The following is a 17807-nucleotide window of genomic DNA, read 5'->3' on the forward strand; positions in this document are numbered from 1 at the left end:
CAGAACCCAAGGATCCTGAACATCCTGCAACCATGCTTCTGAGAAGAGAGATAATCTGCCCTCTACTTGGTCCAGAAACCGGTCGGGCCGCCTCTTCATGCTGATTTTGTCTCGGCGGGCTTCTTGCTCTGCTTAGACTTGTTCCAAGAATGACTTGGCTGCCGGCTGAAAAATAAACCACGTGTGTTGAAACACTTTCCTTAACAGGGAACAGTTTCTTAAAGGAAGAAGGGGAAAAGGAATAACCTAATCGCTCCCATTCATTCTTAATAATATTTGCCATCTAAACAGGAACCGGGAAGGCCTGAGGCACCACCCTGTCCTCATAAACCTTATCAAGCTTAGGAATCGCAGGTTCTTCTGGAAGTTTCGTTCCGGAACCTCCAGAGTAGCAAGCACTTGTCTCAGCAAAAAGCGCAAATTTTCCATCCTAAACCTAAAGTCAGGCTCCTCTGCCGCCGGAGGTTTAGATGACACGGACTCCGACCCAGAAGGGGCCTCCACCGAAGAGTCGGAGTGGGCCTCGTCATCGTATAACTCCTCAGAAATGTCCACAGGCATAGACAACCCCAGGGCCGGGCCACCATGATACGCCCTATGCTTGCGCTTAGCAGAACGTGGTAAGGCATGGATCACTTTCGATACCGCCGTATGCAGTTGATACGCAAAATCTGATGGCCAACGAATCTCTCCCGCAGGAGTAATGGTTGGACCCTGGGGCGCTGCATGTGCAATAGGAGATGGATGCAGGGAACTCACGGGACGGGGACCCCTCCGAGGTGGACGGCTCAGTAGTACTAGACACCCGTTAGCGCTTAGATGTCGTAACTTTATTAAGGCATGTGGAACATAGTTGAGCAGGCTGATCTACCAGAACCTGCTCACAATAAACACAGGAATGAGACCTAGTTAAAGAGGGCGAGCCCTCTAACGCGTCAGAGTCCTCCATAGCTTGCGCTGATATTAAGGACTAGATTAACTTAATAAATAGGCACCTTTATAACCTCCAATCGCCGGGGCACTAACCACCTCCTATGACCCGGACTACAGAAACCGCTTTGTCTCCTGCATCGCAGATCAACTGAGGAAGATAGGTTGCCACACCCGGTCACATGGAATGCCCAGCAGCAATCGCCCCTGTCTAAGGAGAAAACGCGCCAAAAAAGGGTTGTGCCATACTTCTGTAAGTCACCTGAAAGTTCCACACATTGCCAGAGCCTCATGTCGCACATAGCGCAGCAATGACACAATAAACAATATCATGTATAACCCCCCTGTTCAATAATCCCCTTTCCAGGAATATTAACCCTTGATTCTTTTTAAGATAAAATGCGTCACACTGTGACCCTGTCTTCCATGTTATCATTATGTATTAAAAATGAAATGATCTTACCAGAATCTACGCTGTGGAACAGGAACATGGCCCTTCAAGTGTGACAGGTTAGTAGCCTCGCTCCTGACATGGACTTGAGTGTAAAAAGCAGTCAGCGAAACTCGTCAACGCTGATTGCTTGTGGAGCTGTTAATATGAGTCGGGATGGTTTCGCAGAAAGACTCTCCCTGCATCTCTGGAACCCTAACTTTCACCCATGCTCTCACTGAGAGGCTGACATGACTACTTAAAACTCCAGTCCCATTCCAAAGAGTACTACCCTCCATAAGAGACTACTCCGATCTTCGGCACTTCTCTGCCGTCCTCCTGTGATGAAAGGCAAAGAATAATTGGGGGATGCCTAATAAAGTCCGGACTCCGATAAACAAAAGTGCCCCTTGCCATATGCTTTGTCCCTTTTTCAATAAAAGTTAGATGCAAAAACTTTCCACATAGTTTGCATAGGTCCTAAGCACACAGCTTATATTAACCCCTTAGACTCCCTTGCCAGTGTTAAGCATACATATTGCCTGCAAATCTGCCCCCCCCAAAAAAATATCTAAGAGCACTTAGATAATTTATGTCCCAAATTTGATCCACTAGAGGATTTATCTCTAAAGTGCTATCCTTTGAACCTAGAAGGAAAATGCTCTTACCTGTGGATCCAGCTGCAGGGCAGGTCACAGCTACATAGCTGTGAATGGTACTCCACTCCCGTCAGGAACCTGTAGTAAAAGAAAGAACAGAGTAACTAACTCTGGCTTTCTACAAAGGGGTAGCAAAATGTTAGAAATAAATCAAAAACTTCCTCGCCACCTTCTATATGCCAAAAGCCACCACTACTTTTACTCAAAAGATTGAAGTGGACACAGCTAGACCCCAATCCTTGCTTGCAGGGAAAATACCCATAAAAGGATTACAATCTTCAGACACTAACTTTGCACAACCTCCATTGGCAGAGGAAAAGAGAATGACTGGGGATTATGGGTAAGGAAAGTTACAATTAGCAGCTTTGCTGGACTGCTATTTGTCTCCTCCTGCTGGCCAGGAGTTGAATATCCCACTAGTAATTGGAATGATGTTGTGGACTCTTCATGTCATAGAAAAGAAAGAGTGTTTAAAACATACAAACTCATATAAAAACTATTTCCAATAAACTTGAATTAAGAGCAAACAAACACTTGCTTGGCCAGCCCAGTTTAGTTCCAAAACACAACGCAGGTCAAGGACATGCCCCTTCATCAGATGGGAGGGATTTAGTGCTCTTAGAGCTTTGGGAATATTTGCCTCCTCCTAGTGGCCAGGAGTTGAATCTCAAGAGTAATGGCTTGAGGACTCTCACCACCTTATGAAGGAAATATAATCATTTTGCAAAGACAAAAATGTATTTCCTAGATGCGAATTTAAAGTTGCTTCACATAAACCTTTTAAGCTGTTACATTTATTCACAAATAGTTAATTCAGCTCTAGCATATGGGAATGTTATCTAGGTTTACTTATTACTGAAATAAAATATACATTAAAAATGTAAAATGAGAGCTTTGTATAGCAAATTATAGATACAATTATTTACAAAACAACTGTGATTACCTATAAGTGTTTATTTGATGTACACAAGTAACTGGGAAAAACAAACACAAACTCTAACCTGGAGGTGGCGGCACATCTGTGAGCAGTAAATGTACGTCCTCCAGGGTATCGGTGTCATCAATCTGTAAGCAACAACAAAGGGAGAGATTACATATGCAGCATAACTGGTTAGTTGTTTTGCGATGTGGGGGTTGGCGGATTAGGGGTTAATATAGATTATTAGTAATTGCGGTGGGGGGATGACGGTTGACAGGTAGATAGATAGTGTGCATGCGTTAGGTGCGCCTGCCTATGTGTGGCGAGGTGAAAATGGAGTAAAATTTCTCCATTTTCGTAGCTTAAGTTCTTGAGCTGAATATGTGATACTGATTTGCAACATGGTTTTATGTTAGGTTATGGGAGTAAAAATTGCGGGCGACGGGTGAAATATACGCGCCGCATTTATATGTGGCTCTGTATATGCGATACAAAAACCGCATAAAAACTGGCGTTGCCAGCTTTTGCAGGTGACGCCGCATATGTAATCTTGCCCAAAAACGTAAAAACCTACGCCCCACACTGTTCCGGTTAGGCCCTGTCTCACTAACAACTCTACCTCTAAGACAAAGGCATCTTTTTTGCCATGGGACAGGTCCAGTTCTGTAACTTCGTCAGAACTTTCTGATTGTGATCTAAAAAGTCTTGTCCTTTGCCTCTGTTCTGGTACAGGAGATCCTATGATTTCGTCCAATATTTCCTATAAATATAAAAAATCACACAGTTTTTACTTACTAGATTGTGCAGAGAAGGTACATAACTAATTGAAACAAACTATTTAATGATTAAATGCATATAAAAAAATAAAATATTTCATGATTCAGATAAAGCAGCAATTTTAAGCACCTTTAATTTACTCCTATTATTAATTTTTATTCGTTCTCTTGGTATCTTTATATGAAAAAGCAGGAAAGATATTATCAGGTATTTGTAGAGCGCCAACAGATTTCGCAGCGCTATAAACATAGGTGGTATACAAGATAACATTTATAGGGAAAAATGGGTAGAGGGCCCTGCCGAGAGTTGCACTGTTGTAGTCAGCTCTTATGAAGGTGATCTACAAACAGCTGGGCTCATAGGCTTACATGCTAAGGGGTTTGAGGGGATAGCAATGGAGTTAGGAAGGTTAGTGTAGGTTGTATGCATCCCTGAATAGTAGAATCTTTATGGAGCGCTTGAAGCTGTTAAAACTAGGGGAGAGTCTTGTGGAGCGAGGCAGAGTTTTCCACAAGATGGGAGGCCAGTCTGGAGAAGTCCAGTAAACGGGAGTGTGAGGAGGTAACAAGAGTGGAGGAGAGTAGGAGACTGTGAGCAGAGCGAAGGGGACGGGAGGGAAAGTATCTGAAGACAAGGTCTGAGATGTAGGGGGGAGCAGTGCAGTTGAGGGCTTTGTATGTCAGAGCGAGAATTTTGTGTTTAATCCAGGAGGCAAGAGGAAGCTAGTGAAGGGATTGGCAGAAAGGTGCAGCAGATGAAGAGCGACGTGTAAGGAAGATGAGCCTGGCAGAGGCATTCATTATGGATTGTAAAAGAGCTAGGCGGCAGCTACAGAGACCAGAGAAGATGGAGTTGCAGTAGTCGAGGCGGGAAAGGATGAGAGATTTTTAGAGATGTTATTAACGTTGAAGCGGCAGGCTTTAGCTACGGACTGAATGTGAGGAGTGAAAGAAAGATCTTACTCAAGTGTGACCCCAAGGCATCAGGCATGTAGGGTAGGGGTAATTGATAGAGTTATTGACAGTTATAGAGAAATGGGGGATGGAAATTTTGGAAGAAGTGGGGGAAATAAGGAGCTCAGTTTTGGAGAGATTTAGCTTGAGGTAGTGAGAGGACATCCAGGATGAGATATATGAGTGAGTTAGTGACATGGGTTAGCAAAGAGACAGGTCTGCAGAAAAACAGAATTTATGTTTACCTGATAAATTACTTTCTCCAACGGTGTGTCCGGTCCACGGCGTCATCCTTACTCGTGGGATATTCTCTTCCCCAACAGGAAATGGCAAAGAGCCCAGCAAAGCTGGTCACATGATCCCTCCTAGGCTCCGCCTACCGCAGTCATTCGACCGACGTTAAGGAGGAATATTTGCATAGGAGAAACCATATGATACCGTGGTGACTGTAGTTAAAGAAAATAAATTATCAGACCTGATTAAAAAACCAGGGCGGGCCGTGGACCGGACACACCGTTGGAGAAAGTAATTTATCAGGTAAACATAAATTCTGTTTTCTCCAACATAGGTGTGTCCGGTCCACGGCGTCATCCTTACTTGTGGGAACCAATACCAAAGCTTTAGGACACGGATGATGGGAGGGAGCAAATCAGGTCACCTAGATGGAAGGCACCACGGCTTGCAAAACCTTTCTCCCAAAAATAGCCTCAGAAGAAGCAAAAGTATCAAACTTGTAAAATTTGGTAAAAGTGTGCAGTGAAGACCAAGGTTTGTAAACAGGCTTGATTCTAACCAGAGCCTGAACAAAGGCTTGAACATCTGGCACAGCTGCCAGCTTGTTGTGAAGTAACACAGACAAGGCAGAAATCTGTCCCTTCAGGGAACTTGCAGATAATCCTTTTTCCAATCCTTCTTGAAGGAAGGATAGAATCTTAGGAATCTTAACCTTGTCCCAAGGGAATCCTTTAGATTCACACCAACAGATATATTTTTTCCAAATTTTGTGGTAAATCTTTCTAGTTACAGGCTTTCTGGCCTGAACAAGAGTATCGATAACAGAATCTGAGAACCCTCGCTTCGATAAGATCAAGCGTTCAATCTCCAGGCAGTCAGCTGGAGTGAGACCAGGTTCGGATGTTCGAACGGACGTTGAACAAGAAGGTCTCGTCTCAAAGGTAGCTTCCATGGTGGAGCCGATGACATATTCACCAGATCTGCATACCAAGTCCTGCGTGGCCACGCAGGAGCTATCAAGATCACCGACGCCCTTTCCTGATTGATCCTGGCTACCAGCCTGGGGATGAGAGGAAACGGCGGGAATACATAAGCTAGTTTGAAGGTCCAAGGTGCTACTAGTGCATCCACTAGAGCCGCCTTGGGATCCCTGGATCTGGACCCGTAGCAAGGAACTTTGAAGTTCTGACGAGAGGCCATCAGATCCATGTCTGGAATGCCCCACAGTTGAGTGACTTGGGCAAAGATTTCCGGATGGAGTTCCCACTCCCCCGGATGCAATGTCTGACGACTCAGAAAATCCGCTTCCCAATTTTCCACTCCTGGGATGTGGATAGCAGACAGGTGGCAGGAGTGAGACTCCGCCCATAGAATGATTTTGGTCACTTCTTCCATCGCCAGGGAACTCCTTGTTCCCCCCTGATGGTTGATGTACGCAACAGTTGTCATGTTGTCTGATTGAAACCGTATGAACTTGGCCCTCGCTAGCTGAGGCCAAGCCTTGAGAGCATTGAATATCGCTCTCAGTTCCAGAATATTTATCGGTAGAAGAGATTCTTCCCGAGACCAAAGACCCTGAGCTTTCAGGGATCCCCAGACCGCGCCCCAGCCCATCAGACTGGCGTCGGTCGTGACAATGACCCACTCTGGTCTGCGGAAGGTCATCCCTTGTGACAGGTTGTCCAGGGACAGCCACCAACGGAGTGAGTCTCTGGTCCTCTGATTTACTTGTATCCTCGGAGACAAGTTCGTATAGTCCCCATTCCACTGACTGAGCATGCACAGTTGTAATGGTCTTAGATGAATGCGCGCAAAAGGAACTATGTCCATTGCCGCTACCATCAAGCCTATCACTTCCATGCACTGCGCTATGGGAGGAAGAGGAACGGAATGAAGTATCCTACAAGAGTCTAGAAGTTTTGTTTTTCTGGCCTCTGTCAGAAAAATCCTCATTTCTAAAGAGTCTATTATTGTTCCCAAGAAGGGAACCCTTGTTGACGGAGATAGAGAACTCTTTCCCACGTTCACTTTCCATCCGTGAGATCTGAGAAAGGCCAGGACGATGTCCGTGTGAGCCTTTGCTTGAGGAAGGGACGACGCTTGAATCAGAATGTCGTCCAAGTAAGGTACTACAGCAATGCCCCTTGGTCTTAGCACAGCTAGAAGGGACCCTAGTACCTTTGTGAAAATCCTTGGAGCAGTGGCTAATCCGAAAGGAAGCGCCACGAACTGGTAATGCTTGTCCAGGAATGCGAACCTTAGGAACCGATGATGTTCCTTGTGGATAGGAATATGTAGATACGCATCCTTTAAATCCACCGTGGTCATGAATTGACCTTCCTGGATGGAAGGAAGAATTGTTCGAATGGTTTCCATTTTGAACGATGGAACCTTGAGAAACTTGTTTAAGATCTTGAGATCTAAGATTGGTCTGAACGTTCCCTCTTTTTTGGGAACTATGAACAGATTGGAGTAGAACCCCATCCCTTGTTCTCCTAATGGAACAGGATGAATCACTCCCATTTTTAACAGGTCTTCTACACAACGTAAGAATGCCTGTCTTTTTATGTGGTCTGAAGACAACTGAGACCTGTGGAACCTCCCCCTTGGGGGAAGCCCCTTGAATTCCAGAAGATAACCTTGGGAGACTATTTCTAGCGCCCAAGGATCCAGAACATCTCTTGCCCAAGCCTGAGCGAAGAGAGAGAGTCTGCCCCCCACCAGATCCGGTCCCGGATCGGGGGCCAACATTTCATGCTGTCTTGGTAGCAGTGGCAGGTTTTTTGGCCTGCTTTCCCTTGTTCCAGCCTTGCATTGGTCTCCAAGCTGGCTTGGCTTGAGAAGTATTACCCTCTTGCTTAGAGGACGTAGCACTTTGGGCTGGTCCGTTTCTACGAAAGGGACGAAAATTAGGTTTATTTTTGGCCTTGAAAGGCCGATCCTGAGGAAGGGCGTGGCCCTTACCCCCAGTGATATCAGAGATAATCTCTTTCAAGTCAGGGCCAAACAGCGTTTTCCCCTTAAAAGGAATGTTAAGTAGCTTGTTCTTGGAAGACGCATCAGCTGACCAAGATTTCAACCAAAGCGCTCTGCGCGCCACAATAACAAACCCAGAATTCTTAGCCGCTAACCTAGCCAATTGCAAAGTGGCGTCTAGGGTGAAAGAATTAGCCAATTTGAGAGCATTGATTCTGTCCATAATCTCCTCATAAGGAGGAGAATCACTATCGACCGCCTTTACCAGCTCATCGAACCAGAAACACGCGGCTGTAGCGACAGGGACAATGCATGAAATTGGTTGTAGAAGGTAACCCTGCTGAACAAACATCTTTTTAAGTAAACCTTCTAATTTTTTATCCATAGGATCCTTGAAAGCACAACTATCTTCTATGGGTATAGTGGTGCGTTTGTTTAAAGTGGAAACCGCTCCCTCGACCTTGGGGACTGTCTGCCATAAGTCCTTTCTGGGGTCGACCATGGGAAACAATTTTTTAAATATGGGGGGAGGGACGAAAGGAATACCGGGCCTTTCCCATTCTTTATTTACAATGTCCGCCACCCGCTTGGGTATAGGAAAAGCTTCTGGGAGCCCCGGGACCTCTAGGAACTTGTCCATTTTACATAGTTTCTCTGGGATGACCAACTTGTCACAATCATCCAGAGTGGATAATACCTCCTTAAGCAGAATGCGGAGATGTTCCAACTTAAATTTAAACGTAATCACATCAGGTTCAGCTTGTTGAGAAATGTTCCCTGAATCAGTAATTTCTCCCTCAGACAAAACCTCCCTGGCCCCATCAGACTGGTTTAGGGGCCCTTCAGAACCATTATTATCAGCGTCGTCATGCTCTTCAGTATCTAAAACAGAGCAGTCGCGCTTACGCTGATAAGTGTGCATTTTGGCTAAAATGTTTTTGACAGAATTATCCATTACAGCCGTTAATTGTTGCATAGTAAGGAGTATTGGCGCGCTAGATGTACTAGGGGCCTCCTGAGTGGGCAAGACTCGTGTAGACGAAGGAGGGAATGATGCAGTACCATGCTTACTCCCCTCACTTGAGGAATATCTTGGGCATCATTGTCATTGTCACATAAATCACATTTAATTAAATGAGAAGGAACTCTGGCTTCCCCACATTCAGAACACAGTCTATCTGGTAGTTCAGACATGTTAAACAGGCATAAACTTGATAACAAAGTACAAAAAACGTTTTAAAATAAAACCGTTACTGTCACTTTAAATTTTAAACTGAACACACTTTATTACTGCAATTGCGAAAAAATATGAAGGAATTGTTCAAAATTCACCAAAATTTCACCACAGTGTCTTAAAGCCTTAAAAGTATTGCACACCAAATTTGGAAGCTTTAACCCTTAAAATAACGGAACCGGAGCCGTTTTTAACTTTAACCCCTTTACAGTCCCTGGTATCTGCTTTGCTGAGACCCAACCAAGCCCAAAGGGGAATACGATACCAAATGACGCCTTCAGAAAGTCTTTTCTATGTATCAGAGCTCCTCACACATGCGACTGCATGTCATGCCTCTCAAAAACAAGTGCGCAACACCGGCGCGAAAATGAGGCTCTGCCTATGATTTGGGAAAGCCCCTAAAGAATAAGGTGTCTAAAACAGTGCCTGCCGATATAATCTTATCAAAATACCCATATTAAATGATTCCTCAAGGCTAAATATGTGTTAATAATGAATCGATTTAGCCCAGAAAAAGTCTACAGTCTTAATAAGCCCTTGTGAAGCCCTTATTTACTATCTTAATAAACATGGCTTACCGGATCCCATAGGGAAAATGACAGCTTCCAGCATTACATCGTCTTGTTAGAATGTGTCATACCTCAAGCAGCAAGAGACTGCTCACTGTTCCCCCAACTGAAGTTAATTCCTCTCAACAGTCCTGTGTGGAACAGCCATGGATTTTAGTAACGGTTGCTAAAATCATTTTCCTCATACAAACAGAAATCTTCATCTCTTTTCTGTTTCTGAGTAAATAGTACATACCAGCACTATTTTAAAATAACAAACTCTTGATTGAATAATAAAAACTACAGTTAAACACTAAAAAACTCTAAGCCATCTCCGTGGAGATGTTGCCTGTACAACGGCAAAGAGAATGACTGGGGTAGGCGGAGCCTAGGAGGGATCATGTGACCAGCTTTGCTGGGCTCTTTGCCATTTCCTGTTGGGGAAGAGAATATCCCACAAGTAAGGATGACGCCGTGGACCGGACACACCTATGTTGGAGAAAGTAGATTTGGGTGTTGTCGGCATACAAATGATATTGAAACCCGTGGGACTTTATTAGGGAACCTAGTTATGACGTGTAGATTGAGAAAAGAAGGGGACCAAGGACAGAGCCTTGCGGTACCCCAACAGTGGTAACCGGGCAGAGGATGCCCCAGAGAAGGCTACACTAAAGGTACAGTTAGACAGATAGGAAGAGAACCACAAGAGAGCTGTGTTGCAAATGCCTAAGTATTGGAGGGTTTGGAGCAAAAGAGGGTGGTCAACAGCAGCAAAGGCTGCAGAGAGATCAAGGAGGATAAGCAGAGAGAAGTGGCCTTTAGATTTTGCTGTAAGTAGGCCGTTGGTAACCTTAACAATTGCGGTCTTTGTGGAGTGATGGGTGCGAAATCCAGATTGCAGTGGATCAAGGAGGGAGTTTAATGAAAGGAAATGGGATAGGCGTGCATATACCTGCTTTTTAAGAAGCATTGAGGCAAGAGGGAGTAGGGAAATAGGGCGGTAGTTGAATAGGGAGGTTGGATCGAGAGAAAGTATTTATGGCTATGTCGGTTTTAGATGATTGTGAGCTTTTCAGGGGGTGGGAGACCGGTAGTATGTTGAGAGCAGATTTAATTTCAGTAGCTGACAGAATCTTGAGCATAGATCTCTAGCACTGTGCCAAGTTTCATAAGTTTTTGAATTATGTTGTGGTTATTATAAGCATTTGAAAAAAAAAACGGCGGAAAAAAATGAAAATAAAATTAATAATAAACTCGTAGCAAAAACAATAGGTGTCCAGCAACTACGTTGCTTGGCCACCTAAAGATAGCATAGGAACTGGCTCATTCTTGGTTCAGCACATTGGGTAGAGCTTGCTGATTGGTGGCTACATTTAGCCACTAATCAGCAAGCGCTACCGAGGTGCTAAACCAAATATGGGCTGGATCCTAAGCTTACATTCCTGATTTTCAAATAAAGATACCAAGCGAACAAAGAAAAATTGAAAATAGGAGTAAATAAGTAACTTAAAATTGAATGCTCTATCTGAATCATGACAGAAAAAAATTGAGTTTCCTGATATAACCATAAGTCAAAACAAAACGTACATGATTCAGACAGATAAATAATATGTGCTATAACTTGCAATTACATACACAGGCTACGTGCTATAACTTACAATTACATACACATGCTATAACTTACAATTACATACACATGCTATAACTTACAATTACATACACATGCTATAACTTACAATAACATACACATGCTATAACTTACAATAACACACATGCTATAACTTACAATTACATACACATGCTATAACTTACAATTACATACACATGCTATAACTTACAATTACATACACATGCTATAACTTACAATTACATACACATGCTATAACTTACAATTACATACACATGCTATAACTTACAATTACATACACATGCTATAACTTACAATTACATACACATGCTATAACTTACAATAACATATACATGCTATAACTTACAATTACATACACATGCTATAACTTACAATTACATACACATGCTATAACTTACAATTACATATACATGCTATAACTTACAATTACATACACGTGCTATAACTTACAATTACATACACGTGCTATAACTTACAATTACATACACGTGCTATAACTTACAATTACATACACATGCTATAACTTACAATTACATACACATGCTATAACTTACAATTACATACACATGCTATAACTTACAATTACATACACGTGCTATAACTTACAATTACATACACGTGCTATAACTTACAATTACATACACGACGTGCTATAACTTACAATTACATACACATGCTATAACTTACAATTACATACACATGCTATAACTTACAATTACATACACCTGCTACGTGTTATAACTTGCAATCACATACACATGCTACGTGCTATAACTTACAATTACATACACCTGCTATGTGCTATAACTTACAATTACATACACCTGCTATAACTTACAATTACATACACCTGCTACAAGCTATAACTTGCAATCACATACACATGCTACGTGCTATAACTTGCAATTACCTACACATGCTACGTGCTATAACTTGCAATTACATACACCTGCTATAACGTACAATTACATACACCTGCTACGTGCTATAACTTACAATTACATACACCTGCTACGTGCTATAACTTACAATTACATACACCTGCTACGTGCTATAACTTACAATTACATACACCTGCTACGTGCTATAACTTACAATTACATACGCCATCTACGTGCTATAACTTACAATTACATACACCTGCTACGTGCTATAACTTACAATTACATACGCCTGCTACGTGCTATAACTTACAATTACATACACCTGCTAAGTGCTATAACTTGCAATTACATACACCTGCTACGTGCTCTAACTTACAATCACATACACCTGCTACGTGCTATAACTTGCAATCACATACACATGCTACGTGCTATAACTTGCAATTACATACACCTGCTACATGCTATAACTTGCAATTACATACACATGCTACGTGCTATAACTTACAATCACATACACCTGCTACGTGCTATAACTTGCAATCACATACACATGCTACGTGCTATAACTTGCAATTACATACACCTGCTACGTGCTATAACTTGCAATTACATAAACCTGCTATAACTTACAATTACATACACCTGCTACGTGCTATAACTTACAATTACATACACCTGCTACGTGCTATAACTTACAATTACATACACCTGCTACGTGCTATAACTTACAATTACATACGCCTGCTACGTGCTATAACTTACAATTACATACACCTGCTAAGTGCTATAACTTGCAATTACATACACATGCTATAACTTACAATTACATACACCTGCTACGTGTTATAACTTGCAATCACATACACATGCTACGTGCTATAACTTACAATTACATACACCTGCTACGTGCTATAACTTACAATTACATACACCTGCTACGTGCTATAACTTACAATTACATACGCCTACTACGTGCTATAACTTACAATTACATACACCTGCTACGTGCTATAACTTACAATTACATACGCCTGCTACGTGCTATAACTTACAATTACATACACCTGCTAAGTGCTATAACTTGCAATTACATACACATGCTATAACTTACAATTACATACACCTGCTACGTGCTATAACTTACAATTACATACACCTGCTATAACTTACAATTACATACACCTGCTACAAGCTATAACTTGCAATCACATACACATGCTACGTGCTATAACTTGCAATTACCTACACATGCTACGTGCTATAACTTGCAATTACATACACCTGCTATAACTTACAATTACATACACCTGCTACGTGCTATAACTTACAATTACATACACCTGCTACGTGCTATAACTTACAATTACATACACCTGCTACGTGCTATAACTTACAATTACATACACCTGCTACGTGCTATAACTTACAATTACATACGCCTACTACGTGCTATAACTTACAATTACATACACCTGCTACGTGCTATAACTTACAATTACATACGCCTGCTACGTGCTATAACTTGCAATTACATACACCTGCTAAGTGCTATAACTTGCAATTACATACACCTGCTACATGCTATAACTTGCAATTACATACACCTGCTACGTGCTCTAACTTACAATCACATACACCTGCTACGTGCTATAACTTGCAATCACATACACATGCTACGTGCTATAACTTGCAATTACATACACCTGCTACGTGCTATAACTTGCAATTACATACACCTGCTACGTGCTATAACTTGCAATCACATACACCTGCTATAACTTGCAATCACATACGCCTGCTACGTGCTATAACTTACAATTACATACACCTGCTAAGTGCTATAACTTGCAATTACATACACCTGCTACATGCTATAACTTGCAATTACATACACCTGCTACGTGCTCTAACTTACAATCACATACACCTGCTACGTGCTATAACTTGCAATCACATACACATGCTACGTGCTATAACTTGCAATTACATACACCTGCTACATGCTATAACTTGCAATTACATACACCTGCTACGTGCTCTAACTTACAATCACATACACCTGCTACGTGCTATAACTTGCAATCACATACACATGCTACGTGCTATAACTTGCAATTACATACACCTGCTACGTGCTATAACTTGCAATTACATACACCTGCTACGTGCTATAACTTACAATTACATACACCTGCTACGTGCTATAACTTGCAATTACATAAACCTGCTATAACTTACAATTACATACACCTGCTACGTGCTATAACTTGCAATTACATAAACCTGCTATAACTTACAATTACATACACCTGCTACATGCTATAACTTGCAATTACATACACCTGCTACGTGCTATAACTTGCAATTACATAAACCTGCTATAACTTACAATTACATACACCTGCTACGTGCTATAACTTACAATTACATACACCTGCTACGTGCTATAACTTGCAATTACATACACCTGCTACGTGCTATAACTTGCAATTACATACACCTGCTATAACTTACAATTACATACACCTGCTACGTGCTATAACTTACAATTACATACACCTGCTACGTGCTATAACTTACAATTACATACACCTGCTACGTGCTATAACTTACAATTACATACGCCTACTACGTGCTATAACTTACAATTACATACACCTGCTACGTGCTATAACTTACAATTACATACGCCTGCTAAGTGCTATAACTTGCAATTACATACACCTGCTACATGCTATAACTTGCAATCACATACACCTGCTACGTGCTCTAACTTACAATCACATACACCTGCTATAACTTGCAATCACATACACATGCTACAGGCTATAACTTGCAATTACATACACATGCTATAACTTGCAATCACATACACATGCTACGTGCTATAACTTGCAATCACATACACATGCTACGTGCTATAACTTGCAATTACATACACATGCTATAACTTGCAATCACATACACTTGCTACGTGCTATAACTTGCAATTACATACACCTGCTATAACTTGCAATTACATACACCTGCTATAACTTGCAATCACATACACCTGCTATAACTTACAATTACATACACCTGCTACGTGCTATAACTTACAATTACATACACCTGCTACGTGCTATAACTTACAATTACATACACCTGCTACGTGCTATAACTTACAATTACATACGACTACTACGTGCTATAACTTACAATTACATACACCTGCTACGTGCTATAACTTACAATTACATACGCCTGCTATGTGCTATAACTTACAATTACATACACCTGCTAAGTGCTATAACATACACCTGCTACATGCTATAACTTGCAATTACATACACCTGCTACGTGCTATAACTTGCAATCACATACACATGCTACGTGCTATAACTTGCAATTACATACACCTGCTACGTGCTATAACTTGCAATTACATACACCTGCTACGTGCTACAACTTGCAATCATATACACATGCTACGTGCTATCACTTACAATTACATACACATGCTACGTGCTATAACTTGCAATTACATACACATGCTATAACTTGCAATCACATACACATGCTACAGGCTATAACTTGCAATTACATACACATGCTATAACTTGCAATCACATACACATGCTACGTGCTATAACTTGCAATTACATACACATGCTACGTGCTATAACTTGCAATTACATACACATGCTATAACTTGCAATTACATACACATGCTATAACTTGCAATCACATACACTTGCTACGTGCTATAACTTGCAATTACATACACCTGCTATAACTTGCAATCACATACACCTGCTACGTGCTATAACTTGCAATTACATACACATGCTACGTGCTATAACTTGCAATTACATACACATGCTATAACTTGCAATCACATACACTTGCTAAGTGCTATAACTTGCAATTACATACACATGCTATAACTTGCAATCACATACACATGCTACGTGCTATAACTTGCAATTACATACACCTGCTATAACTTGCAATCACATACACCTGCTACAACTTGCAATTACATACACCTGCTATAACTTGCAATCACATACACATGCTACGTGCTATAACTTGCAATTACATACACCTGCTATAACTTGCAATTACATACACCTGCTACGTGCTATAACTTACAATTACATACGCCTGCTACGTGCTATAACTTACAATTACATACGCCTGCTACGTGCTATAACTTACAATTACATACACCTGCTATAACTTGCAATCACATACACATGCTACGTGCTATAACTTGCAATTACATACACCTGCTATAACTTTCAATTACATACACCCGCTACGTGCTATAACTTACAATTACATACGCCTGCTACGTGCTATAACTTACAATTACATACGCCTGCTACGTGCTATAACTTACAATTACATACACCTGCTATAACTTGCAATCACATACACATGCTACGTGCTATAACTTGCAATTACATACACCTGCTATAACTTGCAATTACATACGCCTGCTACGTGCTATAACTTGCAATTACATACACCTGCTATAACTTACAATTACATACACCTGCTACGTGCTACATGTTACAACTTACAATCACTGTTTTTGTTTAGTAAATCAGTGCACATAAAGCTGCTGTAACATAACCCCTTGACTTAGCATTGTCTGTTGCATGCGGAGCTACTTTTGTACATAGCATACTTACTGGCGGATGTATTTCATACAGTTCCTTATTTTTAGCAATAGTGTCATTGATCTTTTTCTGCATATGAGCAATGTGTGAGTCATATGATCCATCACTGGGGGTTTTCCCTGCAATCTGAATCCCGCCAGGACTTGGTAATGCTGACAGATAGACACCTGTGGCTGACTAACGAACAAAGAACAAGTTCATTTGTGAATTATTATATAATTTAAAGTAAACCACAGTCCTATAGATTGATACATACAGTATTTAGGGGAATATCTATGGTGTGATCTTGCACTCAAAGCAATTGAAGCCTCAAACATTTGTCACTTTACACACCAACAACATCACAGCTACACAACGCTAATAAGTTGTTTCAACCTTATTCTTCCCCACAATGCAATGCAGTACTTTTGGGAAATGGCTTCTGATGGGATGATCCAATACTAGGGGGCTCTTAACTAAATATAAGGACAGATAGGAAAGAGGCAAAGAATTTTCTAGTTAGATTGACGAGAACACAACCTGATCTCTGCACATGGGGGAGCACTGCATCTTCTAGTTTAACTTGCATATAAGTATAACATGTTAAGCATATGTAGCACCATCATACAATTTAATTTGGGAAAACAATTACAAGAAAAAAAAAAAAAGTTGGTAATATCTTCATATTTACCCTCCAAAATAGATTCCTGTGTACTAAAGACCCTTGTTCCTATGATTGGGCCTACATTACCATTGCTATTAACACAAAGTCCCATTTTGGATCAGAAATGACTGAAGGTCGTGGGACCTATATTTCTAAATAAGGTTGTCTTCTGATTGGCCATAAATATGCACTTCAAGACAACTCAAAATCTGGTCTCACAAATGAGTGTGAATACATTGGGGTCGATTTATCAAAGGCTTCATCTGCCTACGACTGCAGGTCAGTATTTATCAAGCAGCAGT

General features: G+C 41.3%; 1 protein-coding gene across 6 annotated transcripts in view; it reads right to left on the reverse strand.

Moving 5' to 3' along the window:
- The window catches only part of C2CD5 (C2 calcium dependent domain containing 5), a 584106-nt gene that overhangs the window by 252553 nt on the left and 313746 nt on the right, over positions 1 to 17807 (reverse strand). For all 6 annotated transcript variants that reach the window (XM_053719104.1, XM_053719103.1, XM_053719107.1 and 3 more), the window contains 3 exons: positions 16875 to 17039; positions 3558 to 3698; positions 3021 to 3084 (listed from right to left, as the gene is read on the reverse strand). In XM_053719104.1, the coding sequence (XP_053575079.1) occupies positions 3021 to 3084; positions 3558 to 3698; positions 16875 to 17039 (370 nt within the window). The remainder of the gene's footprint in view (positions 1 to 3020; positions 3085 to 3557; positions 3699 to 16874; positions 17040 to 17807) is intronic.

The sequence above is a fragment of the Bombina bombina genome, chromosome 6, assembly GCF_027579735.1.
Source record: "Bombina bombina isolate aBomBom1 chromosome 6, aBomBom1.pri, whole genome shotgun sequence".
Taxonomy (NCBI): Eukaryota; Metazoa; Chordata; class Amphibia; order Anura; family Bombinatoridae; genus Bombina; species Bombina bombina.